The 20,989-nt window shown below is 39.7% G+C and overlaps 1 protein-coding gene and 1 long non-coding RNA gene across 2 annotated transcripts; one reads left to right on the forward strand and one right to left on the reverse strand.

Moving 5' to 3' along the window:
* The first annotated feature begins 3,258 nt into the window (after positions 1-3,258).
* On the forward strand, positions 3,259-12,468 carry LOC127368353 (uncharacterized). The gene is made up of 7 exons (XM_051409102.1): positions 3,259-3,360; positions 5,049-5,160; positions 5,846-6,157; positions 6,882-6,941; positions 8,093-8,136; positions 9,239-9,394; positions 12,457-12,468. The coding sequence occupies exons 1-7, from the start codon at positions 3,259-3,261 to the stop codon at positions 12,466-12,468; spliced, it is 798 nt and encodes a 265-aa protein (XP_051265062.1).
* Positions 12,469-14,207: 1,739 nt separating this feature from the next.
* LOC127370312 (uncharacterized) lies at positions 14,208-14,795 on the reverse strand. The gene is made up of 3 exons (XR_007886193.1): positions 14,718-14,795; positions 14,534-14,624; positions 14,208-14,347 (listed from the first exon to the last, which is right to left on the reverse strand). It is a non-coding gene; the product is annotated as an uncharacterized LOC127370312 (long non-coding RNA).
* Positions 14,796-20,989: the final 6,194 nt, after the last annotated feature.

Consider the following 20,989-nt stretch of genomic DNA (forward strand, 5'->3'; position numbering starts at 1 on the left):
GCTTATAGCTTTTGCATGTTGCTTGATTGGGGTAGAAGAAGCAATGTCGATGTCATGCTCTAACACACTAATATGTGACGGCACATAACTAAACAGCATGGGGTATGAGTGGAACAGACTGAGCATGTCACCTCAGTGGACTTAAGTAAGGTGGGAGAGATGTGACTCCACACTGGACAAAAACTCAGTTAGATCCTGCCACACGGGTGACCATCTGAAAATGCTGCCAAACCATCATCAAGCATGGGCACCCTGCAAACCATGGAAGCAGAGGTTGCGTCTGGAGCAGCCAACTCCAGTGCCTTTTCACTTCCTCTGAGCAGCTTCTCTGGAAATGTTAAATGTTGTCTTTAAAATGTTAATATGATGCAACTGTTTTTTTTTCTTATGCGTTCAGGTGTATTGATGACATAATCTGTATCTGACACTGTGTTTTCCACTACATAAGGGACTATAAAACAGACAGTGAGAGCAGATCCAGGCATTGGCAATAAAGCAAGCACTTTATCACCAGGCTGAACCATACCACATATACACATATACACCACACATACCTCTTTCTGTGAGGATGAGAGGGCCTCCTTTACTAATGATGTTGCGAGATGCAAACGCTCCCTGCACTGTAAAACAAAGTCCAACACATTAGTCTTTGATGAGGTGCCAGACATAAACTGCTCCTTCAACACCTTCAGTAGCCCCCACACTTGTGACTAAACACAAGTTTAGCGGGACTGAACCCCAGGGACTCCTGCTTTGGATCACAAATGGCAAAAAGAACAAATGGCACACCCCCAATTATTCCTGTGTCATGACAGTACTTGGTGCCAGCGCTCAAGCAAACCTTGTGACTCTGAATTGTATGTGGTTGACACTGAATGAGAAATATCTTTAACATCTGCTTGAAGGTTTTAGACAGGAAATTTGTTCCCTGATCAGTTTGGACCATTTTTGGTAGCCCAAAGGTGGTGAAGAATTTTGTCAGCGCTTTAGTGATTTTTCTTCAGGGATTCGGGAAAACAGCTGGAAACACACATCACAATCAAAAGAAACTGGTTAACAGGCTTTGTTCTGGGCAACGGTCCAACACAGTCTACAATAACATGCTCAAACGGCTCACCAACAGCACCAACTGGGCGCAGTGGGGCAGGATGCACAACCTGGTTTGGTTTACCCACAATCTGACATTGGTCAGGTTTCTGCAGGTTTTACAGAAATGCACAACATTGGCTTTCATTCCAGGCCAGAAGAAATGTTTTAGGATTCAGTCATCGGTGCTATGATAAATCACATGGGTACCATTTGTTGGTAAGACAGTAGTTTAAAGGTGCACCAAACTATGTTGGTGCAATCAATTCATTTTGGCTAACCAAAAATAGAAAATGACTAATATTAAAGATCCTCGGGGCACAACACCTAAATGGGCGGCTGTGGCTCAGAGGCAGAGCGGGTCTGTAATCGGAAGGTTGTTGGTTCAATCCCCAGCTCCTCCTGCCACATGTCTAAGCATCCTTGAGCAAGATACTGAACGTCAAATTGCTCCTGATGCTGCACATTGGTGTGTGAATGTGTATGAATGAGTTAGTTTCTGTTCGATGGGCTTTACCATCGCTGAGTGAATGTGTGTGAAAGGGTGAATGTGGCACGTAGTGTAAAAGCGCTTTGAGTGGTCGGAAGACTAGAAAGGCACTATACAAGTACAGGTCCATTTACCATTTAAATGAGGGAAATGATAGCCAATAATTGATTGATTGAGTCTCATAAAAAACACTAAACTATTAATTCAGAAATCGGATTAATAATTAAATTAATAACTATAACCAAAATCAATATTATTAGTTAAAGTGGAAGGATTTTGAGTTCTGCATTGAAGAGGTTGGTATCACCCACTCTTGTACGAAATTAAATAGGCCAGCATGTAAAAACACAAGCATTTATTAATGAGATATAATAAAAGCAAACAGAGCAAAATACACTATGATGACCTCTTGTTTCAGCTGAGCATGAGACACACATTGGTTAGAAACAAAGGACATGGAGGAGCCGGAGGGTTTGATTTCCCTCTCCTCGTGTGTGTGCTGAGGTTTGAGCCGTTAACCCCGTTAGGTTATCTGAAACTGTCTATGCCCAGTACGTTACCAACAGTCCGTACAGGAGGGAGGAAGAAGAGTTGCCGGTGTGACGATGTGATTAAGCCTTAAAGGAGCATTTCACCTGTGGAAACATTAATATTTATTGAAAGTGGGTTATATATGTAGTCGAAATGTAACATACATTTTGAATTTGGTGCCTATTTGACCGAGAAAAGTCAGAAAGTGACTTTAGGGCGCATTTGTAATAAAGACAACTCCCACAATGCACAGCTCCGCAAGCCGCTCCCACTAACACTATCAAGGACTACAACAATGTGAATGTGAACCATTTATTTACAGAAATATATCAACAACAACAAAAATAAATATGTTAACATTGACAGTTATAGTTCCTCCTGAGCGTCCTCAACGTCTCGGTGCCACAGTACTGGCCATCTGGAGCTGGATATTTCTGTCAGATAGCCTGCACCACATCAGCGGGTAAAACAACACGATGGCCTCGACCCAATCTCTCGCCTTGCAGGACCCATTCCAGAAAGGCTGTTAGGCGATATTGTCTACAAGACATTGAGCACACAGTTAGCGATGCATGGTCTTTGTGTTTAGCGTGCCACAGTAGTTAGCAATGCAACTGCAAGCTGTTTGTGCAGTAAAGAAGTTAACGTTAGTTCAGTTGGCTGACGTTACGTATTAACCGGGAATAACTTTGTGATAATACTTGAACAAATTGTGTACATACATGCCACGTTGTTATAAGACAGAAAATAGAAACACTCACTTTACAGTCAGACGTCCGTGTGTCCGTAGGCGCACAGTGAGAGCACAGGCACCAGCAGTCCGCCACAGCTCGAGCCAGTCCGGGCTCCTCGTCCGCGACAGGCAGGTCCTCTGCCTCGGCTGCAGAAGCCTCAGACGCTGCTCACTATATTGCGGCTCATAAAGGTAGCCACGAACATCTGATTCGACCATCATACTTTAGAAATTTCTTCCATATTACATTGATTACCATAGTCAGCCTACCTATAATGTAAAAAAACCCAGAAAGGCAGAGGTACATTTTTGTCCTCCGTATCCTGCTGGAGAGACCGAGGACAGCCTTGAAGGGGAAAGATTGGCATTGTTATCCCAAGTAAAGAAGAGGCATAATGATAAAGTTGTCAAAGAGAAGATGGCCAAGACTTTTTCGTACAGGAGGCAGGAGGTTGTCAGAGACAAGCCCCTGATTGCAGAGTTCAAGCTCAGATGGCCAGGACCATTCACTGTGGCCGAGGTATGAAATACTTCCTAAAGTATTTATAATCAATATTTTTTTCTCTTAGTACTTCAGGCAGTTACAGGGTTGAACTGAATCTATAAATAAATAAATGTGTTACTTTAGGATGCAATTTTAGTAGGTACCAATAACATATTGTTTTTGTGGACATGATGTTTTCAGGTGGAAGCTGAATTTATGAGGATTATTACTGCTCCCCTTGTCTCAAAGTTCCTTCCTCAGCTTGACCAACACACTGAACAGCTCATCAAAGTGTTCAAGAAGAAGGGAGACTCTGCAGGGAGGAAAATGACCTTAATGTGGCCTGGTCAAGAATGATGAGACCGAACACAAATACAATTATTTTTGTGGGTTTTTATTCCCCGACTGAGCTTAATGAAGAACAGCGTTAATACTGTATTTTTGAGGATTTGGGACAGTTATAGTTACAACAAAACAAAATGAGTACTCTTCCCTATTTCCTTGTCTGACAACAACCATCAGCTTTAACAGTTCTCCTTAGCACTTGATGAACAATAGTGTATGTAGGCTACCCACAGTAACCAGGCTCAAACTCATACCGCTCAACTTCATTAAACTGAACTTCAGACATTAGCTAATTCTAGACAACAGTAGTGGCACCTCTCTAAATAAAGAGAAATAAAAACATTTGTTAAGTACATTTGTTAAGTCACTTCAAAATAAAATACTTAATTCAATGGGAAACATAAAAATACATTCTTAACAAAATATTCTCTTACAAACATTTTTACAATTCAGAAACAATTTTCAGAAAAATACAATTAACTCACTTTCACTCCAGTGTGCAGCCTGCGCTCCAAGACACACACACCTGGAATTCTACACGCATATATCTCCCCTCTAAATTAGGCAGAAAAGATACAAATGGACATAGCTTATTTAAACAGTCAGCATACATTGTAATGAGATAATTCTGTTTATACATGTACTTTAGCATTACTCACACTAACCCCGCTGTTCAGTGTTGCCCTCAGCGTGGCGGAGATTCATACACAAAACTCATTTACAGATCTACAGAAATCGTACATTAATCAACCTTAAGTCTTCTAACTTAATCATTATCTCATCTGCTGACACTTGTAACCATTTTCATATTTTACCGAAATTTATATGGATATTTATCTTACACATAAACAAAAATTCACACCAGGGCAGTCAGTCACCTCCTGGTACTGCCACTTCTCCCAAAACTATGCGCTCACGCGCGATTTGCCTTTTGCGCTACTAATCACATAACAATGCCCCCTTGAGGGAAAAAGAACGCTACTGCAGTACTAATCCCACAAGCAAACTACAAAACACTTTTTAAGGAGAAAACCCCTGTGTAACCCTTGTTCACCTGGCTACATTAACTTTGGCCCCAGTCGCAGAGGTGTGTTTTGTTATTAGTGGAAACATTTATGGAATTAAAAGTTGATGACTAGTCTGTTTTGACAGGCTCTGTTATTAGATTTATCCATTAGTTAGTGTAATTTAGAGTTGAAAAGTTAAGTTTTTTGGTTGTGGAAAGTGATTTTATTCACCGGGTTTCATTCCCTGCTTAATGGGGTTATCTATAAAGTGCTTGTTTGACAAGATGACTATTAATGTCTATGTGGTTAATTGGTCATTGTGTATAGGTCTATCTCTACAGTTGACATGTCATTCATTTCACACGCTTATAGAAATATGAGGTGTTGTATGTGAGTATTTGCAGTCCTAAAGTATTTCTGTATTTACTACATGGAGCAGAGGAAGAAATCAGTCAGGCCATTCTTACAGATCCCGACCCACCAGGTAAGTCCATATGTTGCTGATTTTCAGTTTGGTTTATGATAACTTTTTGTTGGATATGTTCTAGGTTCTATGTGTCTTATCATGTTTATTGGATTTGATGAGAGTCGGTAGAGATCTGAAGGTTATTAACTTGAGATTAAACTGGAGGACTCGGTTTGCAAACGCTAGCTATTTTAGCAATTAGCTTTACAACTAACGTCATATAAAAGTATTTTTCAGCTTAAAATTATAAAGGGGAAGTCTTGGTTAATGTTAATTATGGCCCCACGACACATTACGGAGGTCCGTTTTTTTTCCTTCTCTCTCTTTTTTTTTTTTATCGTTTCCGTGCAGGTCCGGTCAGCCAAGGTCCTTTTAAACAGTGCTAATGATGTTTTAGCCTGCCTATGGAGTTAATGTTATATGTACGTGTGCACAAGCATTAGAGGACTTCTTGACAAATGGCTTCATAATAAATGGTAGTGGGTTGAGACGCTAATTATTCTGTATGGGTCAAAGTTTTATATATATATATATATATTAAAATGATTTTTGCAATTTCCCAGCTTGGGATCAATAAAGTATATCTATCTATCTATCTATCTATCTATCTATCTATCTATCTATCTATCTATTTGAGTCTCTACAATAACTAATTAAAGTAATATTACTATGTAATAATTACTCCTATTCCTCTGCTATGCAGACTGGGTCCCACAAGATGCCACAGAACAGTTGGATGAACCCTCATCAGCCCCAGTTGAACCACCAATTGGACCAGTAGCTCCACCAGATCCCCAGCAAACACTGGCTCCACCTGATCCCCCAGCAGCCCCAACTGGACCACTAATGGCCCAACCAGACCCACCAGTAGCAGTGGCTACATTTTATCCCACAGCAACCTCGGCTACATCAGTGAAGTCCCTGACTAGGCCACCAGCAGCCCCAACTGGACCATCAACATCTGGACCCCATTCCTCAGTGGGAACTCCAGCAGCCCCAGTTTCTTTAGAAAAAGGTATGTAGGAAACAAATAACAAACCCCATAGTGTTACTTTGTGTAATGTGAAAATGTAAATACATTCTCAGCACCAGACATCCCATTGTGTTTAAGAATGGCAGAAATGGATATTAAAAAAAATAAGGATAGAAAAGAAAACAGGTTATTGGATTAAGCTGTTATCATTACATATCATACATCACGCCTGTATCTGTGATTCTCCAACTTTTTCTGACCTTCCCACCTTCAGAGGCCAGGGGCCTAGACTGTATTAGGACACTTAGGGCCCTATTTAGATGGGGCCCTATTTAGATTTCATGTAATTAATGTGGTTGTGGAGGATGTGACAGTTAAATGTTAAATATGAAGTACAACTATGGTGCTGTAGAGTCATCAACTTTGTATCAATTCCTTCACTGCGATAATGTTAGTCCAAAAGGAATGTACAATTAATTTAGTAATTCGGCTGCTAGAAATGTTTGTATTAGCCTGCTAAAGCCAGGTTATCCTTAAGGGGACAATTACCCCACAATGTTCACTGTGTGCTGCCATTAATCCCCAATGAAGAGCATCTTAATTATGAGCTTTCATGGTGAATTTATATTCCAAAATTATCATCTCTGATGCGATAGAAAAGCACTGGATCTATACATTTTTTTATTGTTTATGTTATTCAAACTGATGTAATATTAAGCACATTTTTTAATCATTATCACATATTTTATATCCTTTCCTGTAATAGATGACATTGTGGAAGAAGGCTGTTCAGCTCCCAGTGCAGTGCTGCGACGGAAGAGGAAAGGTGTGTCATAATGTCAATCCATAAATGTCAGAATATGGTTAAAAAATGTATGTATATAATTGTCATTGTTTGCGGAAAACAACAATGAAGTCATCAAATATTTTTTGTCCATAATAGTGTCAGAGCCCAGTCAGTACACGGTCATAGAGGAGTAAAGAAATTAAAACGTATTCACACCTGAGAGGCTAAAATCATAATGAAATAAATTAATACTTGATTAATGTAATAGTTGATTAATAGTTGATTAGTTGTTGTCACTCTAAATGAATGTGCTTATAGTTTGAATGCTCCACCTTTCATTTTAAATGTGTCCTGTAGTGTGGGATTTGCATTGGTCTAGTCTTGGTCATCACTTGGTCTCAGTTTAGATGTTCTTAAGTAAGAGCATTAGCTGACAGTGAATGAGACTGTAATCTTTTATTTTCCCCACTGGTCTCATTGCTACACATTTCCCTTAATTCATACAGTAAGTGTGTCCATTCTTTGTAAACAGACATGTCTATTAACACATGATTTTGGAGTGCTCTTGGTTGTAAATACAAAAAAAATATTTAAAAATACCCTAGTCTCTGCTGTGAAGTGCTCTACACTTCCATGAAACAGTAATTTGAATTGATTTTGATTGATTTGAGCATTGATTGCCAATATATTTATCCTATCACTCATCTCTATAGTCCATTGATTACAGTAATTTATGTAAAGAGCTTGCATGATGCATGCAAGCTCTTTACCAGAATAACTACAATAAAAAGTCCACCAGTCTCTAAAGGTTTAGTGTAGTATTAAGATTTTTTAAACTCATATTTACCCTTTCAGAATGCCCACATACAGTGAAGAGGGTTGCCAAATGCAAAGTTGTAAAGGTTCAATAATCCCACACAGTCAGAGTCATTCACCTGCTTCCGTAATCATAAGGAATTCAAAATGATAATATTTCTTTATGGGTTACTTCCTGTCTGTCATTGTTGGTTCTTCATATAGTGGAAAAGTCTATAAAAGCAACCTCTCAAGTTTTTTAGAAAGTCTCATGTTAGAGAATCTTCCAGTCAAAAAGTGCCGATAGTTTTTCTGTAATCTGTGTAATAATCCTGAAAACGTAGTCAAGACAGTGGTATAAGCCAAAGATTTTAACTTTTTTTTTTTTTTTTTAGGGACAAAAATTGAAGCTGGTGGAGTGGGAGCCGTGCAAACTCTGGTATGTATGACTTCTGATTTGTAGCACATGGCCAGTTAGAGTGATAACGAATCGCCATAGTTTACAGTTATGTTGTTTTCTCCTAATCTGCCTTCAGTCTTATTTGACACCAACACTGAGAACATTCACATGAACACCATTAATCTAGTCATGGCCAATACTGACTAAGTTATTATCCCCACACTAAACATTCAGTGCTGAAATAGCCTACATTATATAAAATATATTAGTCTAATAGGAGAAATGGGAAAAATAAATAAAGCCACGTAAGTTTAGTCCATGATTATCCACCCTGTGAATGTCATTGAATATAAAGAGGCTGCAGTTGTCTCAGTAAGAAATTCTAAAACATCTATCATGCTTTTCTGCTAACAGCACCATTGTACAGAAGTCAGAAAGAGGCTTATTTAAAAATGCTAAAATTGTCCATCACTGCATCACTGCCTTACTCTCACTTTATTAGTGGATGATTGGTGTACATGGTAACATGATTGTATATGATACATTTTTGTATATTCATTTAAAAGTTAAGTTTGTAGACATTCCCACCGAAAATGACACTTTGGTTTCTTACTTGAATCGAGGGTCTAAGGACAGAGGGTGTCACATTCTGTACAGATTGTAAAGCCCAACGAAACAAATGTAATTTGTGATTTTGGCCATATGACATCAAACACCAACACGGTGGCTTGGTGGTTAGCACTGTTGCCTCACAGCAAGATGGAGATTAGATTCTCCTGGGATCTTTCTGTGTGGAGCTTGCATGTTCTCCCTGTGTCTGCGTGGGTACTCTGGCTCCCTCCCACCGCATTTTGGGGATAGGTTAATCTCGGCCAAAAGATGCTGGGATATGCGCCAGCCCCACTGTGACCCCAACAGGGATAAGTGGAAGAGAATGGATACATGAGTGACTTGTGTGCACCCACAATGTGTTCTTCTACAACCATTTCTTGACTATTAATTTACTGTCCATTTCATTAAAATCCACTACGATACAACTATTGGAAAACAGTCACAGGGGTCTAATGTGAGTCTTAATATGTCTGACTATGCATTTGCATAACCAAACATAACATCAGTTGCTTTCTTTTTTGTGTTACAGTGGAAAGGACTGGCCTTTGGAGTGGGTGCCGGAGAAAGACACCACTTTCTAATGTTGCCAAAGTGCAGAACGGACTGCAGTGCCCTTGTGTTTGTCATGTTGTTTTATTTGTTTGTTCTTCACTGTCGCCAATTATTGCCACTTGAAGCAATGAGTGTTCATTTGCAGTACTTTTTAATAAATAATACCAAATGAAGTCTTCTTAAATATCACTGGTACATTGCTCTTCGAGATAATACTATGGGAAGGCTGGCTCTGTAATTGGAGCCAATATGGATTCAGGGGGATGTGGTGGAGAGATACACAATGAAGACGATGGAGGCCATCCTGAACAACACGGCTCAACCACTTAACACCTTGATGGACCAAAGAAACAACAGGCTCCTCTATCTCCACTGAAGGACTCATACAGGAGATATTATGTACCTAGTCATCAGGCTTTACACTCCTTTGATCAAAAGATGAGCTGATAGACATTTGAATTTCCCTTTGGGGATGAATAAAGTAATTCTTATCTAATACATGTATCATTCTAATTCATGATATCTACATTTGGTCAAATATATAAGTACATTCTTCACACTCTTGTCTGTATAAAAACATTCTGGCCATACTATACTATGATTTGCTCTGATATGATTAAATGATTAAAAAGTCCTCCAACCCAAACGAACATATAGGTTGCAACATCTTTACTTTTTATAAACAAAGATCATCTATATGTAATGCAATTATTAATTCGACTGTAGTAGATATTTAATATATACAACAAATTTTACGACCAAAAATACCCCCAAAAACCCCCAAAAAAGAAAAAAAAAACCCCAAAAAAAAAAAATCAAAAAAAAAAAAAAAAAAAAAAAAAAAAAAAAAAAAAACAAAAAAAAAAAAAAAAAAAAATATATACTAGTAGTTACTAGTTCAGCTCTACCAGATATTTGATATATTCAGTAAAAAAATGTTTCATATCCGTTTTCACAATACCCAATTTACGACCCAGAACTACCGCCCCCAAAACGCCATTTCTAAGATATTAGTGATAGAAGCAATAAAGCAACGACTGTACTTTTTCTTAACATATATCATTTACAGCGTGATTATCAGTTCGGCTCTACCAGATATTTCATAAATTCAGAAGAAATATAATTTTACAACCCTACTTTATGACACAAAACTACCCCCCAAAACCTAGGATATAAGCAAATATAGCAGGAATAAAGCAACTTATGCCTTTTTTAACATAGATTATCTAGATACAGTCTGATTACCACTCTGTACCAGATATTTCATATCTTTAAATATAATTTCATAACCCTAGAAGAGCCATACTTGAAGCTTTCTATAAGCACCAAGTTCAAGGTTTAAAGGTTAATATTTTAAAGCAGGCGCTATGTAGAGTCTTCATACTGATATATGTTATTCTTCAGGCCGAGACCTTTCCAATGATGTATTTGGTTTAGCTCTATGACAAAGTTTTAACTTTCACATTTCATGGACCCAAGCCATCACAGGCTTAGTTTGTAAGAGCACTTTGAAGGACCAGTGGATAAAATGAAGCTCTTGTTTATTTGTTTGTTATTTATTAGTGGAATTAGGGACCACAATTAGTCACTTTAGGAGATTGTAATACTGATGACAATCTAGGGCAGTACTAGAGGTTTTGAAGAAGGCCTGAAGTGCTTGATTTAGGGTTAAAACCATTCTTAGTCATACATAAGCTATTAACACAACCCTGGATATTTTTTGTTTTTTTATGATTATGCAACAGCAGGGGTTGGATGTAATGCCAAATGGAAAGCCCAGTTTGATTAAATATATGAAAGTGACAAGTGCAAAGATATAGAGATTTAATGCACACGCATGGAGTGTGCGTCTCTATTGAGGAAGACTTTTAAGCTGCATGTACAAACGACCTATAGGGTCGTTTTTTGGGGGAAGGACAGCCTCTTAAAATAATGTGTAATGTGTCCAATCAATCACATAGTGATTTTTTCTCATAAGCTTTTTGACTTAATAAATTCTTATTGCAGATTTTGTTTGTCAACAGTAACAGTGCATCATATAAAGTAAGGTGCTGCTTAGGGATACAAGACCAAACATTTTTATATGACAGCAAATAGCCCACTACTACTACTACTAATGATAATAATACCAATAGTAACTGTTGTTTATTTGTGTCTATAGTCTACCAAAAATAAATAAATAAAATAACTGGAATACAGTGTTACAAATAGAAAAAAGAAAATTTCACACATTTTATTTTCATAGACATTAACAACACTTCAGGATGAACAAGTTTACAAGCACTGCAACACATTTTTATGCATACCTCATGTAATGCTATGACAAACTACTTCCTTTAGTTGGTACAGTAATGACTGCAAACACTACACTCACGACTCAACTATTGTTATTGATCATATGCATGTTTTGGAAAGTATTTTATGTAGTGACATGTACATAAGTGGCTCACTCCAAAGATTAGTCACACTGTCACCATGAATGACATCATACTGGAGCACACAGTATGAAATATATTCATTAGTGGCACGAGTATAAATTCCTTTATATGAGGCCAGGCATTGATAACACACTTTAAAAAATCCCTACAACAGAGTGCATTACAATAAAAAGATGCAGCATTTGAGTCCCAGGGCACTCGGTTCTGTTGGGGCCAGGCCTCAGCAAGGTCCCAGGGCCTGGCTTCAATACAAGTTGGAACTTCTCATCCACATCGGCAAGCCTTTCTGAAGAAGACACTGTAGCCCACAATGTCCCACTTTGCTTAACCTTCCTATAAGGAAAAATAATTTAAGTGGGTTTGTGATGTTCAACTAGACCTTTACTCACTCCACAGAATAAGTACAGAATATAATTACATTCTGCCACAAGGAATTCAAAACACTACTAGACACTTCTTCTGATCAGTATGAAGTCTGAACCTATCCTATCAAGTTAGGGTTGAGTCAGAGATTACTGTGGCAGGGGAAATGTCACTCACAAAAATCAATAGGATTGTTCCTGTAGTGGTCATGAATTTGGACAGTAAATTTAACATGTGTAATGTTCCAAACCAAGATCTGTAGTGGTGGTACAAGTGTGGTACATGGGTACAAATCCATAGTGTGCCCCAAACCGTAGCTGCAAGGAGATAAAAGTTAACCTACCACTGGTCCTGACAGTGGACATTTCTGACATCTTTGTCCTGATGTTCTCAGCCAGACCTCTGAGGTAGGTGCAGCGCTGTCTCATCTCCCTCACCACAATGACCCTTTCTTCCTGAAGCCTCATTTTTGACATGTATGCATCAAAAATCTTCTTCTTTGTGAGGATATTGCTGGATTCTGAAGTAATACAAACAACATTCAATCAAAACAACTTTGAGCTGTACATACATACACAAAAAGTGTAGATCCATATGGCAACAAGTATTTGAAAAGTATAGAAATGACACTCAAAGACACCACAGCTGCCCAAACATTACAGAATTAACACTGTAAAGTGAGCAAGATCTTTTGGGTGGCATACCTGTATGTATAGAGTAGCATATACGTCAAATCTTGAGTTTGTTCAATCATGATCACAGACTCACAATCACTTTAGAGAAAAATGGTCCCATACCACTGCTGTGCACTTCCCATGGCCATATCTGCCCCAGTGTCTCCTCCAACCACAGAGCGTCTGCTCTCCACCTTCACCACCTCGATCTGCTCCTCATTAGACACCTCTCTTCCCTCAATTTCCTTCTACGCAAGTGTCGAATTTTGTTGCTATCTATAAAGTTAGAAACCACAGAAATGTGGCACATATGTGTGTATGCAGACATCGGATGGTAGAAATATTACATGCGTTTTCAACATACCAGTTTGAGTATAAAGGCTGGCTTTTTTCTGATGAACACTAAGGAACATTTGTTCAATGGACAGCTGAAGATTCTGCTGGTCATCGCGTTGGGTTCCTAGAGAATCTTAATAAAAACAACAACAATAAAAATATAAGTAAACATTTCATATTTAATTTAGGTAGTGCATTGAAAGAGCTCAAAGCCATCTTCCAGCCTCCGAGACTCTTCTTGAGCCTTTTAGAAAGTCGACAGTAAAATAAATAAACAAACTTTGCCATCTTCTTAAAATCTTAGAAAGGTGAGGAAAATCATGAAAAGCATAGTATGAGATAATCATGTTGTCAGTCATGTTTTCCAACCACATTTACACACAGAACTAATATTGTTTGTCAGCTTTGTCACATGGCATCTGGTCAATACCTTGACATATCTGCTGGATAAAGCAAGATGAAGGCCATCCTGCTTCCGTTGGTTCCAACCAATGGCGTGGATCGTTAGCATGTCATTCCGGGCTTTAAAAGAACATACCTTGCAAGGAGGAAAGTCCCATTAATGGTCATGGTACATGCATTCACAAGCTTTAATTTAAGACAAATAGAAGGGAGTTTTATTAATGCATTATAATATTAGAAAAAATAATTAATAATATCTCATACTGTACAAAGTCTTAGAATGAAAAGAAGAAAGGATAAAAGACTAGAATGTAATATAAATCAGGAATACTTACCAGATTTCATCATGTACTTAGTTGTGAGAGCACATCGAGAAAGGAAGCTGTTCACCATTTCCACCTCCTCCCCGGCAGTTGTTCCAGCACCCTCCTGATTCCTGCCACTCCATGTGAGCTAACAAATCACAGGAAAACCTGTCATATATATTATTTAAGTACTGAAGCAGTTACACTTGTTTTGATTATGAATATGTAGTACCTCACACTTGGTGGAATGGGCCTTAGCATGCATCACAGAGAGGAATGGCCTCATCTGTAGCAAAGGTCTGAGGTCCACCATGGACACTGCCAGCTTCTCCAGGTAGGGCCAGTATTTGCATGCAATGTCTGTGCAGTAGAACAGCCCATTTGTGGCTGCCTGAAGGAAAAGGGGATAGGCAAATATTTCCCCCCTGTACATTTTGAGAGCCTTGAGCAGCACTCCATGTCTGCAAACAACCACTTCAAGGCCCTCTTCATCTAGCTTGCTTGCTCTTCGGGCAGTCTCTCGTGCAGCAGACCACTTACTGGCTCCACAGATTCCTCTGCCAGCAGTCTAGATGATAAAATATTCTGGTTAAAACTGAGATGTGCCATTTCCTTAACTTACATACTTTTATATTATATTAACAGACAACAACTGACCTTGAAGAATACTAACACTATTAAATAATGTAAAAGGTATATATCTCAAAAGTTTGGCCATATAATGTATTTAGATAACAGTGCAAATACTACTAACACTTTTCATTTTGCTCTGGACGTCCTCAACAAAATGATGTACGTCACAATCCTTGGCAATGAAAGTGCCATCAAAATATGGCTCCTCTGACCTTAATGAGATAAGAAAAAAAAAAAAAAGATTATGTTCATGGGTCTCAGACATTATTTATTCAGCTAATTTTAAAAAGTGTAAATTAACTCACCCCTTTGACTGTCGAAATCTGTATTGTTTTCGGTTGCCATCTGCACAGAGAGCCAGCATGTTTGGTGTACATGCAGGACAGGTGTTTATCACAGACCATTTTGTCACACTGGAACTGGCAGAATGTATACTCCATGAAGCTTCTCTGGAATATGTCTCCATGTATTTTCCCAGCCTGTCAATTTGTAAAAAGTTACATGAAATAGCTAAAGTAATATTCTCCAATCTCTGCAACTGTCATCAACACTGAACCTACCCTTCCAAAGTGAGAAGTTCTCCTCTCTAACATCCGCAAAAAAGCTTGCCTGGACAAACTGGGTGCAACAGTTTTCATTTCTTCAAATGTGCTGAAGACATCAACTGAAAACAACGTCTCAGCATTTCCAGTTGCTGGCCAGTAGCCACTCTTTATAAGGTCGCTTCTGTCAGGTGTCCACTGTGCCAGGTACAATCTGCAAAACAACTTTGGCATGTGCAAATCATACTGACCTAAAAACAAAAAGAATTACAATAAATATGTGGTTATTTTGAGACATACAACTTAGCCAAAAAATAAATAAATTGATAGTCCATACCATTTATGCAAACCGTGATAACTGTTCTGCCAGCTGACTCTGTAATGTTTTCAGGGTCACAGGTGCATAGCTGGGAAGGTCTCACTGTAGGCAACAGTCGCACTGAAAAGACAGGTTCAGTAACTAGGGAGAAGACTTAAAAATGTATCCAATTGAGATTATTATCTAAACTAAAAGGTCAAACATAACTTTAAGCACTTTACCAAAAGAATCAGAAGAATACCTTGATTGACCAGACAGTATGTGCCATCCTTTTCTACGCAGCACACTGTTGGCTCAATGGGCTTGTAAATCCCATCAATGCAAGACTCCCTGTTATGTAGTGTGAGATTAAAATGTATGTGTATGTCACATTCCATACACAGCCACTCCTCTGGAATGCAGTCTCTGCAGCGAATTAGAGCAGGGGAGGTGCAGTGACAGCACTTCCTTTTTGGGACCTCATTGCAGGACAGCAAACAGTTCAGGTGATGGGACCGTGCTTTCCGCCACTCATCTTGGGCAGCAGACTGAAGCTAGCACCATGATGTGGAGGTTGAAGCTGCTCTTCCATATTCTGAACATTCGCTGTGGTCAGAATGTCCTTTAAGCTCTGCATCTCAGTGTCTTAAACACAGATATAATAAATATAATATAATATAATATAATAATAAACATTAAATAATAAACATTCCTACACTCGGGCAGCTGTGGCTCAGAGGCAGAGCGGGTCGTTCCTTAATGGGAAGGTTGTGGGTTTGATCCCCGGCTTCTGGTGCCACATGTCGAAGTATCCTTGAGCAAGATACTGAACCCCTAATTGCTCCTGATGTTGTGCATCAGTGTGTGAGTGTGTATGAACGTTAGTTTCTGTTTGATGGACTTTGCCATCACTGTGTGAATGTGTGTGAAAGGGCGAATGTGGCGCGTAGTGTAAAAGTGCTTTGAGTGGTCGGAAGACTAGAAAGTCGCTATACAAGTACAGGTCCATTTACTATTTACACACTGTGTCCTAACTTAATTACACTTAATAATTAAATACTTAATTAAAATTAAGTATCATCTTACCAAATACATATTGACAACGGGTGTCTTGGGTCACTGTGGGAACCTCCTCAGCAGGCTCAAAAGAAGCAGAGGCCTCCTTAGGCGCAACAGAAACTGAAAAGATTGATAAAAAGGAAAGACAAAAAAGTCAATCTGTATAGATTATACAGTATGTATTGTAACATAGCGGTAATAAGGCTGCACAGTTAAATCTGGATTCTGAGCCTCAATTTTTGATAACCAACAGCATTATAATGAAGTACTGTAGTGCTGCAGATATATCTAGTTCTACACATATCACAAAACGTGTTTGGTAATGAGTTTGAAAATGACAATTTGATCCAACTAATTGTGAATTACATGGGAACCACAGTCAAATAATTGTAATATGATTTTTTTAACCATATCGTGCAGCCCTAGACTGACATTTTAATAATAAAACTCTCTTCACTGTGTTTGTAGGGACATTCCTGCACTAGGGCACAGCTTGTGAGAGTTGTATGTTGTGTCAACCACACTGAAAAATAAAATGAATAGGTCTGACTGGAGGTCCATGACTCTGAACTTGAAGAGCTTGGTCCAGATTGCCGGTAGTAAGTCGGACTCGTTTCCAGTGGGGGTTGGTCTCCGCCAGGGCTGCCCTTGTCACCGATTCCGTTCATAATTTTTATGGACAGGATTTCTAGACACAGCCAGGGCGTTGGTGACCTCAGGATTGGGTCACTGCTTTTTGCAGATGATGTGGTCCTGTTGGCTTCATCAGACTGTTCAGCGCTGAGTGTGAAACGGCCGGGATGAGAATCAGCACCTCCAAATCCGAGTCGATGGTTGGCCTGCCCCTAGTGGAGGAGTTCTCGGTACCTCGGGTCTTGTTCACGAGTGAGGGAAGGATGGTGCGGGAGATCGGACTCTGCACAGATCCGTCGTGGTGAAGAGGGAGCTGAGCCAAAAGGCAAAGCTCTCAATTTACCAGTCGATCTTCATTCCTACCCTCACCTATGGTCATAGCTTTGGGTAGTGACCGAAAGAACAAGATCACGGGTACAGGCGGCCGAAATGAGCTTCCTCCATAGGGTGGCTGGGCTCTCCTTTAGAGATAGGGTGAGAAGCTCGGTCATCTGGGAGGAGCTCGGAGTAGAGCCGCTGCTCCTCTGCGTTGAGAGGAGCCAGATGAGGTGGCTCGGGCATTTAGTTAGGATGCCTCCCGGACGCCTTCCGCCACGTCCCACTGGTAGGAGGCCCTGGGAAAGACCAAGGACATGCTGGAGAGACTATTTCTCTCAGGGAACGCTTCGGGATCTCCATGCGAGGAGCTGGACGAACTGGCTGTGGAGAGGGAAGTCTGGGCTTCCCTGCTTAGGCTGCTGCCCCCCCGACCCGACCCCGGATAAGCGGTAGAAGATTCTTTGCACTTGAGGATCAAAAGACATAATCTGGAAACAGATCTAACTGACACAAATCTCAGTCTCCTTAACAGAAGAATGGGACAACACAGTGGGGAACTTGACTCCATATCTTTGCATTTGTTTAGCATAACAGTAGTTGACATTTGAGCTTATGTAGTGTAAAGATGGTTCTGGTCCTGGAAAATATATTTTAACAAATGTAACAGATCCAACCTGTGGCCTTTTTGGTCTTGATTCGCACCATAGACAAATAGAAAGGAAATAGACATACAGTGGAAAACCCACCCTGTTCGGTGGTCTATGTTTTAAATGTGAAAAAACTCACATCAGGGTGTACATTAGCTGAATTTTAAATACTATGGACACAGTTACTTGTTATTACTCATTTGATTAGGGTAATGACAAGTTATCTTGCAAGACATGAACTACCTGTAGCCGATGCACGTTTTTTCCATGTCTCTCCACTTCTGCTTCTTTTTAAGATTCGACGTCCATCTGCATCTCTCTCCACCCATCGGACAGTAGGCTTACTGCCTTTAGCAGTGTAGTGGATGCTGATTTTTTCTTTGCCTCCCTTTCCTTTCATGAAAAAGCGAGCATTGTATGATAACATTAAAATTCAGAACACTTACAAATTGCCATGTTTTATTATTATCACAAATCCTCAAGACTCACTTTATATTCAGCCAGTAACTTTTCTGCTAGGAAAAGAGCATCCGCTGCCTTCCCACTGCCCCACGGAGCAGCCATTTTTTTTTTTTGTGATCAATTTTTTATTGGCACCATTTATATCATTCAGACATACAGAATAAATTCCACAATGTATAACAGCTGTGTCAAATGGTGTAAAAAAAAACCAAAAACACAAAAACCATCTCCCACCCCCTACCCTCTGCGGTCACAAAAAAAAACAAAACAAAAAAAAAAAAAAACAGAAATCACACCTTGCCTAATCACTCCCCTCTAGTTCTTGTGGCACTGAGGTCATTAGGTCTGATATTTGTGCTGCTGCGGTTTTCCATAGGTTAATAGTTGATGATTTTGGCTTTGCAAAGCGAGTGAGGAGGGAGCCAACGTTGAGCTATCATTTTCTTGGTTGCAGTTGAGCCGGCTAGCCAAATTTTCCTCTGTCTCTCAAGCAGGTGTAATGTAGAATCATCATTAAGCAACAAAACAATCGGGTCAGTAGGAATTAGACATCCTATCACATCAGATATTATTGATGTTGTTTTATGCCAGAACTCATGCACCTGTTCACATTCCCAGATCATATGCAGGTTCCAGTTTGTTCAGGTCGACAGAAGGTACAATAGGGAGTGGGAGTGGCTTTAGAGACGTATCTCATCTGAGGAGTCCAATATGTCACGGATCAGCCATTTGAGGCAGACGCAGACAAACAGACAGATAAACAAACAAACAAATATATACATATATATGAGAGAGAGTGAGAGAGAGAGAGAGAGAGAAAGAGAGAGAGAGGGGTGTGTGAGCGTGTGTGAGAGAAAGAGAGAGAGAGAGCGAGTGCAGTAGAGGAGTGGCTCTTAAAAGAGCCGTTGGTTGACTATAGCAAAAGCCAAGGAGAGGTAAAGGTAGGAGGGGTATGGGCTGGAGCTGTTGGACAGAAAAAGATAAAAACATGGTCAATTATCTTGCAGCAAGTCTTTTTGGATTTCACAAAGGGCGAATACTGAATTCTTAGTCATCTTCAACGTGTCAACTACAAGCATGCTAGCAAAACACAGTGGATATTGTGGACAATACAGATCTACAGGATTGTGCTGAAGACTGGAGAGACATTAATACACTGGACACAGAGAGGCTCGTCTGAGCATCGATTGCCTGCCTCCCGTCGCTATAGCAAGCTATTAAAAAAAAATAAATATTATATATATATATGTAAAAATAAAAAAAACTTTGACCCATACAGAATAATTAGTGTCTCAACCCACTACCATTTATTATGAAGCCATTTGTCAAGGAAGTCCTCTAATGCTTGTGCACACGTACATATAACATTAACTCCATAGGCAGGCTAAAACATCATTAGCACTGTTTAAAAGGACCTTGGCTGACCGGACCTGCACGGAACCGATAAAAAAAAAAAGAGAGAGAAGGAAAAAAACGGACCTCCGTAATGTGTCGTGGGGCCATAATTAACATTAACCAAGACTTCCCCTTTATAATTTTAAGCTGAAAATACTTTTAAATGACGTTAGTTGTAAAGCTAATTGCTAAAATAGCTAGCGTTTGAACCGAGTCTAGTTTAATCTCAAGTTAATACCTTTCTCCCTTCAAACCAATAAACATGATAAGACACATAGAACCTAGAACATATCCAACAAAAAGTTATCATAAACCAAACTGAAAATCAGCAACATATGGACTTACCTGGTGGGTCGGGATCTGTAAGAATGGCCTGACTGATTTCTTCCTCTGCTCCATGTAGTTGTTGTAGTAGTTGTTGGCAATGAGTAAATGAGTAAATGACTGCCATCTGCTGGTACTGCACGTTCATGTTAAGGCTATAACGTGTCCTCCACACGCTAGTGAGATAAAAGCGTGTGGAGGACACGCAAGGCCCTAGTGACTGGCGTGTGTATTACACGCTTTGGCGTGATACTGGGTTGGATGGGGTGCGGGGAGGAGAGGGGGGAACAGGGTCTCACGAGACCAGCGAGATCTCACAAGAACAACGAGATCTCACGAGACCAACGAGATTCAAACTGTAGCGGGAATTAACGGCAGATAAAGTTCGTCCTTCTGTGTGTGAGACAAACTGGTAAGTCCTTATGGAATATAATGAATTGTCCCATTCAGATACCATCACCTGGCTGTCATCGTTATCTGTGTATATAAAAGTATTATTAGCGTTTTTAATAGTTACATAAGCAGTGTTGTAACCAGCACCACGGTGAAGCAGCTGGTTTATTTATAAGGGTGAACTAAGAAAACTAGCGGCATGGAGCTAATCGCTAGCTGGTGTATGTAGACGGGATCAGTTGGCTTTGCATGTAGTAGTTCCGGTGTAACGTTAGAGCGGATAACGGTACGGAGACTTTTACTACAGTGAGGCATGTTGTGGGGGAATTTATCCTGGGGAAACGGTGAAAACAGCATGCCTTTACTGAAAAGTCCCTCAACAGGGCTACCTGTAGTGTCACCAGAAGAGCTGAACATTGCAACTGGAAAGGACACAGGGGAAATTATTGTTCTGTCTTTTTCTCTTTCTTGTTAAGTTAAGATCTTTTAAAATATTTTGTAAGAGC

Source organism: Dicentrarchus labrax, unplaced genomic scaffold (genome assembly GCF_905237075.1).
Source record: "Dicentrarchus labrax unplaced genomic scaffold, dlabrax2021, whole genome shotgun sequence".
In the NCBI taxonomy this organism is placed as follows: Eukaryota; Metazoa; Chordata; class Actinopteri; family Moronidae; genus Dicentrarchus; species Dicentrarchus labrax.

Excerpts from the sequence above, each read along its gene's own strand:
- LOC127368353 (XM_051409102.1), top strand. The coding sequence starts at position 3,259 with ATGGCCAAGACTTTTTCGTACAGGAGGCAGGAGGTTGTCAGAGACAAG. Across the intron at positions 6,158-6,881 it reads CCCAGTTTCTTTAGAAAAAG|ATGACATTGTGGAAGAAGGC; the intron begins GTATGTAGGAAA and ends TTCCTGTAATAG. Across the intron at positions 6,942-8,092 it reads GCTGCGACGGAAGAGGAAAG|GGACAAAAATTGAAGCTGGT; the intron begins GTGTGTCATAAT and ends TTTTTTTTTTAG.